The sequence below is a fragment of the Solanum stenotomum genome, chromosome 6, assembly GCF_019186545.1.
Source record: "Solanum stenotomum isolate F172 chromosome 6, ASM1918654v1, whole genome shotgun sequence".
NCBI classification, from domain to species: domain Eukaryota; kingdom Viridiplantae; phylum Streptophyta; class Magnoliopsida; order Solanales; family Solanaceae; genus Solanum; species Solanum stenotomum.
In genome coordinates, this window is record NC_064287.1 from 59,200,514 (window position 1) to 59,210,984 (window position 10,471).

Sequence of the window (10,471 nt, forward strand, 5' to 3'; positions counted from 1 at the left end):
TGAGCTATGTGAATGGATACTTCTTAATGGGCCCTATCTGGTGTGAATCTATATTAGTTGGATCGTTAATGTCAACTTGCCTGACTAATCTAGATTCTTAATTGGTAGGTTAAGTAGATATGTATTTAGGTGTAATCAGTATAGTTGCACCCTTTTTTAATTTATTGCTTAGATTTGGTCACCAAGTCAATTGCTTTACCTTGAAAATGCCTTTTAAGATGTGTATGAATGTGGGACTAAACTTATTACCTTTTTCTGTTTCTTTACTTTTCTTGGTTCTTTTGATAGCAATTTTGTCTCTTTTATACAGAACTAGTCAACAACATTTTCTGCATCATAGTTTAGGTGAGGAATGAGACATGTGAAAATAAGAGCTTTCGTTTGTAAAATTTGTGGAAAATGTCAACTGATCCTTAGGTGGGGACGGGTTATAGTAATTTGTTCCAATTCGAGACATAAACAACAACAAGAATATTCAGACTTGCTAGAGGAACGGATGTACAAATAAAGAATCTGTTTTGACATGAATATATAAGCATGAGTAAAAACCAAATAAATTACAAGGACTAGAGAATCTAATCCAACATAATTAGAAAATGCAAAACTAGGAACAACATAGGGGTTTTTGAGCTTCCGTTCATAAAATTTGTGGAAAATATTGAAGGGACAAATTATAGTAATTTGTTTCAACTCGAGACATAAACAACCATAGTAATAACAAGAAACAATCTATTTTGATAATGAAAAATGAGAAATCCTCAAGTTTACACTAGTGAAAATGCAAAGAACAAAAAACCAAGAATTACAAGTACCATAGAATCCAATCCAACATGAATATTAGACAAAGCAAAATTAGGAACAAATGATGGATTTTTGCTCTTTGAAGAAGGGGTAAATGAAGCCCCTCCCTCTGGTGATGGTGCAGGAGCAGGGGATCCTGCTGCTGCACCATTTACATTTTCTACATTTACGCGAAGTTTCATTCCTCCAAGACAATGTAACCTATTACCGCAAACAAAGTATCTATCCCCTGGCTTTGTCAATGTGAAATTTGTGTTGCCATTTTTACTCGAATCGAGCACGTTGCTCGTGTTGCACCCCGCGAAATTCTCCTTCGTTACTTCGGACACACTATGTACCGATGAATATTGGAACACTGCGAAAAAAAAGAAGTATAATCAATGAAACTAAGATATTACTATTTTTAGGGTTATTCATACTCTTGTCATTAGCAAATCGTACTCGACTTTAACGAAGCTCTAATGTGGGTTGGATGGATTCCACGTGGCAAAATACTTTGAAAAAAAAGGTCCAAATTTGCTCTTTATTTTTTATTATGATCTAAAATTACCTCCGTTATATTTCATGTTGGAGCTTCGTTATAGTCAAAGGGCAAACACACAATATGATTTACTATCGGAAATGCTATGAAGATCCTAGTATTTCGTTGAGTTGAAGGATATTTTCTATCCTAATTTTTCCATGAACATTTACACTATCTGGTTAAGTTGACCTACAACAAGAAGTAAATCTATGTAATAAACTATTACGACCTGTAAAGTTGCGGGCGTTAATATTTTTTTTAAACTGTTAGTGTGTATAACTTAAAACTGATATTAAATATGATCGATGATACTTACCGAGTACATCTCCAATCATGAATTTCTTTCCTACTAACCATGTATCAAGATCAGTACTAATATCCCAGCCAGAACTATCACCCACAATGTAATTAGTAGCTGAACTTGAACATATAATTAGACTAATTAGAATCAAAACTACAAAAAGTAGAAGAGGTTTTGCCATAATTGTATTATTATGAGAAGAAAGATGATTAAATGGACATATATACATATTCACACACACACATATATATACAACTATATATTATTATAGGTGAACTTATGATTAGATTACCTAACGAATAACTACATAAAAATTTAAGCTTATTTAGTTGAAATAGGTTATGACCATTGAGTTATGTTTTTTCTTTTTGGTTTCCATTCGGCGTTCGATATCCGTATTGGGTATAACTATATTCAGATTCATGCCGAGAAGTTCCACATTAGGAGTAAAACGCTCCCTAATAAAGGTGATTCCATACCAGAAAGCTCGAACCCGAGACTTCTGATCAATGATGAGTTATATTATGGACTAATGTGGATTATTCTAATATATTATTTAGAGTTGAGTGGTTGAGAATAGATGAACTTCTTGGAAGGGTAGTTTAACACCGAACTAGATCTAATTTCTTTATTTTTTCTTGAAAAAATGTGATTATGGTTTCAACCAAATAGTGGATTCAAGATTTTTTTATGTACTTTGTTGGGTTTTATAATAAGTATGTGTTATGTTTAGCCGTGTCTTCACTGTTTGTGTCGCTCCATTTAAGCTCGATCAGACTCAATCTACTATTATAAAGATTTAATTTGCTTCTTTACACTAGATGTTCTTTGAAAAAAAATTTCTGGTATATTAAGTATATATTAATACTAAAAAGACTCCTACCAATCACACATAGTAAATGTGCAAAAATAATTGAAATTTAATCAAACTAATTTGTATTGTATAGATCTTTTTTCTTTCATTGCAGTAAGTCTTATCTATTACACATATTTTGTCGAATAGAAAGGTCATAATGGTGTTTTCTCGACTTCTATTGAGTTTGAGTTTGAAAAAGTAAAAAAAGAAGAAGGTGGGCATCGTATGGTATATATCGAATTATCATATCAATCATTTAATATCATGGTTTTAGTATTATGATATTTGGTATGGTATATGGTGTACATTTTTTGTTTTGGTATTCGATACGATATTTGATATTTAAAAATAACATACCAAAATATCGAATACCATACTAAAGTATATAATTACATAAATAACACACACACACACACACACACACATATATATATATATATATATATATATATATATTATTAAATACTAACAAATACGCAACCTAGTATTAGTATTTAGTATAAACTAAATGTTTAGAAGTTGAAACTTTGACTACTCTAGTATGATTGAAATGTAATTGATTAACAAAAGGAGTTGTGTGTACTTTATTTTGAATATATATTTCTACATGTGTAATATGTTAGTATGATACGATTGAAACCTTTTTTTAATTGTCGAAGTCATAATACTCTATTATACGAGTATATATTAGTCGAAGTTGAACAAATTATAGTTATCGATTTACCATACCATAAAATACTGAAATCAAACTTCAAAGTATCGAACCATACCAAATTAAACTGATATGATAATAGTATAATTTTAAAAATTGAATACCAAAATTACAATATTAAAACTTTCAAATACTGTACCACATCATATCATGCTCACTCCTACCTCATGCTACAATAAATTGAGTTACACTAATAACTATATTCAATCATAAGTTAAAAGGAAATCAACAAGAAACCAACAATATTGCATGTGATTCCAGCCTGGAAATATTCTTATTTGGGATGTTGAAATATAGTGTGGACAATAAATAGACATATTACCAAAAGTTTCAAACATGTAAATGTTGCTATTATAATTAAATATGCTTATAAGCCTGCCTATAATATTTTTGGTTATGAAGTTTTTAAAACATGTTTTGTTATATCATTTGTGTGGTTATAAAAATTATTAATTTAAATAATATAAAAAATATAGTGTTTTTTTTTTAAAAACAGACTAATAAAGAATTATAATATCAAACAAAATACTATATTTCAATGAAAATATAAAATATTGATTTATTAATAAAGGAAAAAAAAGCCAATTATATATTGGACAAGGATACCCTACAAACCCCCAAAAGGTACAATCATGAAAATTGAGGAGATAAATGCAAAACAAAATACAAAGAAGAAAATTGAAAATTGTGTGGTGTGTGGGGAAAAATACAAACAAATAAAGTTGCATAAAATAAAAATTCTACCAATTTCCAAACTTCATCAGTGCATTATGTAGTACATTCTATGGTTTTCCTACAAAAAATAGAAAAATAATTGTTAAAATGTCATGTCAAGTCATACTTTATAATACAACAATAACATATATAGTCGCTTAGGTTTGAAGAGAATGACACATATGCATGAAGACCTTATTCCTATCTTTGATGAGTAGATAGATTGTATTCGATAAATCATTGACTTATGAAAATTATTTTCAAAATAAGTTTGAAATAAAAACAAGAATATTCAAATTTCAAGATGAAATAATTCAGCATAATTTTGTAAAAATATCCATGCATGCAATATAATTGCTTTTGGCTGTCACATTGATTTGCTTCAGAATAAGATGCATGAAAATGAATTGTGACACATTTCTCTAATTTGATTAATCACTTTATAAACTCAATTTCTTAATTACAACACAAGTTCAAATTTCTTTAAGTTCCAATTTTTAATAATTTCTGAGCTGATGTTGCTAGCACTAAATAAATATCGGCGACAAATAAATTCTGTAGCAAAATAGTAACATATTTTGTCACTAATCCTATTTAACAGATAGATTAGCGATAAATTATAAAAAAAAATCTGTTATCTACAAGTGATTTGACAAAGTTCATAACTATTTCTAGTTTTATTTTTTTAATTTTTTATTTGGTGATTTACATGTTATTAACTATGATATAAGATTTTAAAAAAAGGTTTTATAATGTTCATTAACAGTTTGGTGACCTACATGTGCATGGGTACTACTATTTGCTTCAAGCAAGCAACTTTCTTTTTCTTGTCTTGATTTTCAATTCCAACTACTTTGCACCAAATAAACTTTGACATATAATAATATAGTCAAATTGTCAAAAATATACATTTTTGTTCTTATACAATCAAAGAGTACCTTCAAGTGTAAACACATTATAAAAAATAAAAATAAATCCCAACTTAATTCATTGTTTAAAATTTAAACACAACCCTTAACGCGCGAAAACATATCCATCATAGAAGTAGTGAACCTATATATCATGTCTCAAGCCCGAACTCGATTTGTATTCAAATTCTAAACTCATCGACTTTGAAACAATAATCAATTCATTAGACTGTCAAAAAATATTACATTTATTCTATTACAATAAAAGAGCACGTACTTCAAGTAAATATAAAAACATGAAGAAAAAAAACACATCGTTTCTTCAAAAAAATAAAAATAAAAAACAAACAAACATCCTTGTTTACAATTCAAACACAACCCTTAGCACTCGCGAAGATGAATCCATCATATGTATCTTGATCTGTATTCAAATTCTAGATTCACTTCTGACTGATCACTCTATTTGTATTCAAAATCTGGATTCACCTCTGATAGAGTACTCCCAATCGAGTAGTAGTTTCATCACCTTCTCTTGTTCTTACTTCCAAGCAACAAGCAAAAGTAAAACAAAACCCTAAAGAAAAACCCCCATGCAATAGTAATCCACAAACAATTCCACTTACTTAAATCAGTAATCCCTTGTTGAACCAATATATCAGCCCCAGTAGTCACACATGTTGAACTTGTAATTTGGACATTTAATGTGTTACTCATTGTACTCAACAATTTTTCCTTCAATGCATTAGGCACATTTCCAAGTGGTGAATTATCAAACAATTGAATCCCTTTGACAAAACACTTTGTTGCATCATCAAATTCATTTTGTAACACAGCTTCATAAGGATATTTCACCAGAGATAGGTAGTGAAACCATATCCAATAAGGTGGAATCCTATCGCGATTGATGAAGAATCCTGAGAAGAGGAGGAAATAGGCTAGGATCGCGACCACAATGGTGTAACCTAACATGACACTAGGAACTACACCGGAGAGGAACGTGACAAATGAATTCCCAGCCCAGAAGGAGGCTAGTATTATCGCGAAATAGAACAAAAAGCCCGAAAATCCACCTACAAGGCCTACAGCCCAAAAAGTTATAGCAGCAAATGCAAAGCTAAGAAAGATCAATGCTGGCAAAGAAACTATAGCATGCGATAGACAATAGGAAGATCTCCTATAAGCATTATAAGCTGTCTCCCTCATGAAAATGTACCTCTCTTGGAGGAACACAGGCAACGCGTCCGCGCAAGTATAGAAAGTTGTTGACATAGCAAATGCAAAGAAACCAAGCCTTTCTTGAACCCCTTTAGGGGAATCATCAAGTTGCCAAAACATGGTAGCTAGGATGAACCCCGTTACCACGATTGCCCCTAGACGGATACCAAACAACTCTGGCACCCTCCAAGAATTCGTAAATGACCTCTTGGACAAGACAACCATTTCAATCCAAAATGGATTCGCGTAAGTTGGAACCATTGATGCTGGACTTGTATGAATATCACTCGTTGTCCCTGAAACCAACTTCCCTCTTGAAATACTCGCGCTAATCGCTTCTTTCAATGACAATCCATGAGTAGGTGTTAGGGTTCCAGGATTTTCATTACTCCTTTTAGTATTTTCCCATGTTTTGTTGAACTCAACCAAACTTTTTGTCCCTCCTGGGGACCCTTCTAGTTCTCGAATCAGATCCAGAGCAAACTCTGTTCGATTTTCACTATCTGGAATTGGGTGACCAAAATCAGCAAAAAAATGTGGGAGGTTCATAGGTGATCCACTATAAACCGTTTGACCACGGGACAAGAAGAGCATCCGATCCAATAACCCGAGAATTCGATAACTTGGCTGATGAATTGACATGATCACAATACTTCCACTTTGAGCAATTCGTTGAAGAACCTTCACCACCATGTATGCACTAGTCGAATCAAGACCTGAAGTTGGTTCGTCTAAAAACAATATGATAGGGTCATGAATAATGTCAATTCCAATCGAAACTCGTCGTCTTTCACCACCAGACACTCCACGATGACCCTGTTGTTCAAAATAGTAAATTATTATTAAATGTTTAAAAAAAAATATGATCAGTTTGTAGTCATCGATGAAAAATTATACTCTATATATAACTTACCTCATCACCAATGATTGTTTTTGCAGCATTTCGTAGTCCTAATTGATCAATCAAAGCTTGAACTCTCATTTTCTTTTTTGATTTTGACAAAGTACGTGGCAATCTGAATTCAGCTGCAAACATTAACGTTTCTTCAACTGTCAACATTGGATATAAAAGATCATCTTGCATTACATATGCTGAGATTACTTTCAACAATCTCGAATCAAGTGGCTCTCCGTTCAACGTTATCGTTCCTTTTAAACTCTCCTTCGCGATCCTATTCGCGAGGGCATCAATCAGGGTCGATTTCCCCGACCCTGATGCACCTAGGACGGCGACTATCTCGCCGTCCCGTGCCTCACCGGAGATATTGTTCAGGAGGAATTTTGTGTTCGAGAACAAGTTTTCTCCGGCGACGGGATCACCGGTGGAAACTCCGGTGGCCGGTTGCCGGAGTATCGCCGGGAAAGACATTTTCCGGCGAACTTTTACGCTGTAGGTGAGGTTGTTGAAGGAGAGTACAAAAGGAAGAGAGTGAGATGATATGCTTTGAGTATCACTCATATCGAGAATCCGGTGCACCGGAGTTTCGTCGCCGGTGACTTCTTTTCTCACGTCTCCCACGCGCTTTAGCATTTGGCCTAGGGTGGGTGAAGAGTACGCGCTGGCTTGTGACATCTCCATGGCTTGTTGTACTCTTTGATCATAAAATTGTACACTTTCTCCCCCTTGTAACATATTTTCCGCTACTATCCTTGACATCCGTTGTTACACTGATAGTATAAAGAATTTTATTGAAAGACCTAGATTGAAATATACGATACTGAGATGAGATGGTTGATTCAACGACGAATTATATAATAATTCGAGGTTTTGGGGAATGTTTATAGAGAAAACATTAGAACAATTGGTAAGAAATGAGATGGATTTTGTGGGAATTTATGGTAGTGTGATTGATATATAGTTTTTTTTTTTTTTGAGAGTTATGTAGTAGATTGAAAGTAGGTTAGCAAATTGTGTGTGTAAAAGAGACTCAATAGATTGTCTAAAACAATTTCCAAAGCCCCCACAACTATTAAATAACTCTTTGTATTTCTCTTCAAGAAAAGCAAATTAAAAGAGTTGGGATATTGATTGGTTTCTTGATGTGTTGCTATATATATAGACCAAGATTTATGATCTTGATATATAATTTAATTAATGTTCATAATACATATTAAATTCTTATAGGTCATGGTGGGGTAGGGGTTAGCTTTTAAAAGAAGGATATCTCAATTTTTGACCATAGTTGGTCCATATTATATATTTTACTTTTTAAAGTTTTTTGTGCTCTTTTAAGAAAAATATTTAAGAATCTTAATCATAATAATATATATTTGTCTAAATTAGCTATCCTATTAAAAGATCTCATTTGATTACTGTTCTATATTATATGTTTTTCTTTTTAAGATTTTTGTGTTCTATAAGAAAAATACTTAATATTCTTAAACATAAAAATATATATTTGTCTAAATTAGCTATCTTTTATCTCTTATTATTAAAAGATCGCATTTGATTACGTTCTCTTTCTAAAGTTTTTTGTGTTCTTTAAGAAAAATACTTAATAATCCTAATTATAATTATAAAAGTATATATTTGTCTAAATTAGCTATCTTTTATCTCTTATTAAAACATCTCATTTGATTACCGTTACACTAATTAAACATGATATATATTTATTAGCTCGTCATAACGATTAATATTAAGAACATAAAAGAGTGATATTATATATATATATATATATATCAAAGTATCTAACTAAAATTTTGATATTTGATATAATAAAATCAATTCACATTAATAGTATATTTATACTATTTGTTTAAAATATAACTATCTATAAATATTACTAATAATGATTATACATGTATATAATTAAGTCATATCAAATTCTTTGGGGTGGGGGGTGGGGGTAATACTAAAATTTGTTTATAATTGAATTGTGTGGTGAGGGGAATGGAGTTGAGATAAGTAGTAAGGTGACCTAAATCTCCTAATTCTTTACATCTACACATTTGGTTTTCTTTTTCACCCCTAGGGGGTTGTGGGTGCGGGGTGCGGGAGGACACGTGGAAGGACGTGATTGGAGGAAGTTTGGCCAGAAGAATACTTTTGTATGAAAGTATATGGAAGTAGGTATGGATGGTTATCTACTGTTTTGCCAAAAAATAGTTATTGGTGGAAAAATGAGGCATGAATTAATGAAGATGATCTCATACTATAAGCTACTATATAATAAATATTTTGGATAGTCAATTACTCATATGAAATCTTTGCTTTAATTTACTATATAAAATAAGGCCAAAATTGATGCATGAAGCTAGTTTTTTATAAATATTTATGACGATGTGTCCTATCAGTGTATACGCATTTAACTATTATTTCAATTCTATATTTGCTTCTTTCATATCAATACAAGTATTAGATAAATACTATCTAGATCTACCGTGATTTATATACAACCTTTCTAGTTAAGTTTTTACAAGGTTAAAAAGTGATTTAAGAAAATTATTATTTTGGAGAGTAAAGGCATGTGTGAATTGTGATCATTATTTTGGTAATAAAAAATAAGTATTTTCCTTTAGTAATAAACATAGTTTTTTGTATTTTTAAGTAGAAGGAGAAATAAAATAGTTCCTTAAAAAAAAATAAAAAAAATACGTGCTTTTACTTTTTTAAAGACAATACTATTAAAAAATAAGTATTTTTGATCCGTCATGCCCCACATAAAAAATTGGGCCTAATTTTCCAAAATACGAGTTTTAAAAGATGTGTTTACTTGGAAATAATAGTATGTTTAACCAATTTTCTAAAAAAATTAAACATACTTACATTTTCTTTTCTTTTGAAAATTACTTATTTTAGAGAATGAAAATGTTGCCAAGTTTTAAAGCAAAATTTGAGTTTTAATTGTTCATATTACTATATGAATATAAAGAAATAAGTCATAATACTTGATTAGAAGTTGATTAACTATGTGGTTAATAGGACAAACTCTAATAATTTGCTCTTATAGCATTTATAGTTATAAATAACAGAAAAGGGTCAAAATTGCCCCTGAACTATGCGAAATAGACCACTTATACCCTCCATTACATTTTGGGATCAAAAATACCCCCGCAGTTATCCCAGGAGACCACAAACACCCTTAAGAGTTACCACCCCAATTTTTTAGTGATGTGGCAAGCCACATGGGACTAATCCCTTCACCTAAGCATTGCCAACTAAGATTCACTACAAAAGAACTTAAAATCCCAAAATATTGCCACTAAAGGTTATGAGTGATTTTTGGTGGCGACTAAGGCTCTAACAACCATTCGCTAGTAAAACCTATTTTTTCAACAAAAAAATATGATAATTAATTTTCGATTGCGACCTAATTTTCTAAAATAAATAACTTGCAAAATCCATATTAAAAACATCCAATATTATTACGAAAAATAATCAAAATTACTTCTCGATTCAAATCTCCTACTATATATATATATATATATATATATATATATA

The 10,471-nt window shown here is 31.2% G+C and overlaps 3 protein-coding genes across 3 annotated transcripts in view; all 3 read right to left on the reverse strand.

Moving 5' to 3' along the window:
* LOC125868316 (serine/arginine-rich splicing factor RS2Z32-like) overlaps positions 1 to 10,471 on the reverse strand; it is a 79,648-nt gene that overhangs the window by 26,414 nt on the left and 42,763 nt on the right. The gene's annotated exons all lie outside the window — the stretch shown is intronic.
* On the reverse strand, positions 648 to 1,838 carry LOC125868317 (stellacyanin-like). Its single transcript, XM_049548973.1, has 2 exons — positions 1,641 to 1,838; positions 648 to 1,156 (listed from the first exon to the last, which is right to left on the reverse strand). Exons 1-2 carry the CDS (start codon positions 1,804 to 1,806, stop codon positions 765 to 767), a joined length of 558 nt encoding a protein of 185 aa, XP_049404930.1. The 5' UTR covers positions 1,807 to 1,838; the 3' UTR covers positions 648 to 764.
* LOC125868315 (ABC transporter G family member 1) lies at positions 5,033 to 7,782 on the reverse strand. Its single transcript, XM_049548968.1, has 2 exons — positions 6,944 to 7,782; positions 5,033 to 6,846 (listed from the first exon to the last, which is right to left on the reverse strand). The coding sequence occupies exons 1-2, from the start codon at positions 7,685 to 7,687 to the stop codon at positions 5,338 to 5,340; spliced, it is 2,253 nt and encodes a 750-aa protein (XP_049404925.1). The 5' UTR covers positions 7,688 to 7,782; the 3' UTR covers positions 5,033 to 5,337.

Excerpts from the sequence above, each read along its gene's own strand:
- LOC125868317 (XM_049548973.1), bottom strand. The coding sequence starts at position 1,806 with ATGGCAAAACCTCTTCTACTTTTTGTAGTTTTGATTCTAATTAGTCTA. Across the intron at positions 1,157-1,640 it reads CATGATTGGAGATGTACTCG|TGTTCCAATATTCATCGGTA; the intron begins GTAAGTATCATC and ends TTTTTTTCGCAG.
- LOC125868315 (XM_049548968.1), bottom strand. The coding sequence starts at position 7,687 with ATGTCAAGGATAGTAGCGGAAAATATGTTACAAGGGGGAGAAAGTGTA. Across the intron at positions 6,847-6,943 it reads AAACAATCATTGGTGATGAG|GGTCATCGTGGAGTGTCTGG; the intron begins GTAAGTTATATA and ends TTTGAACAACAG.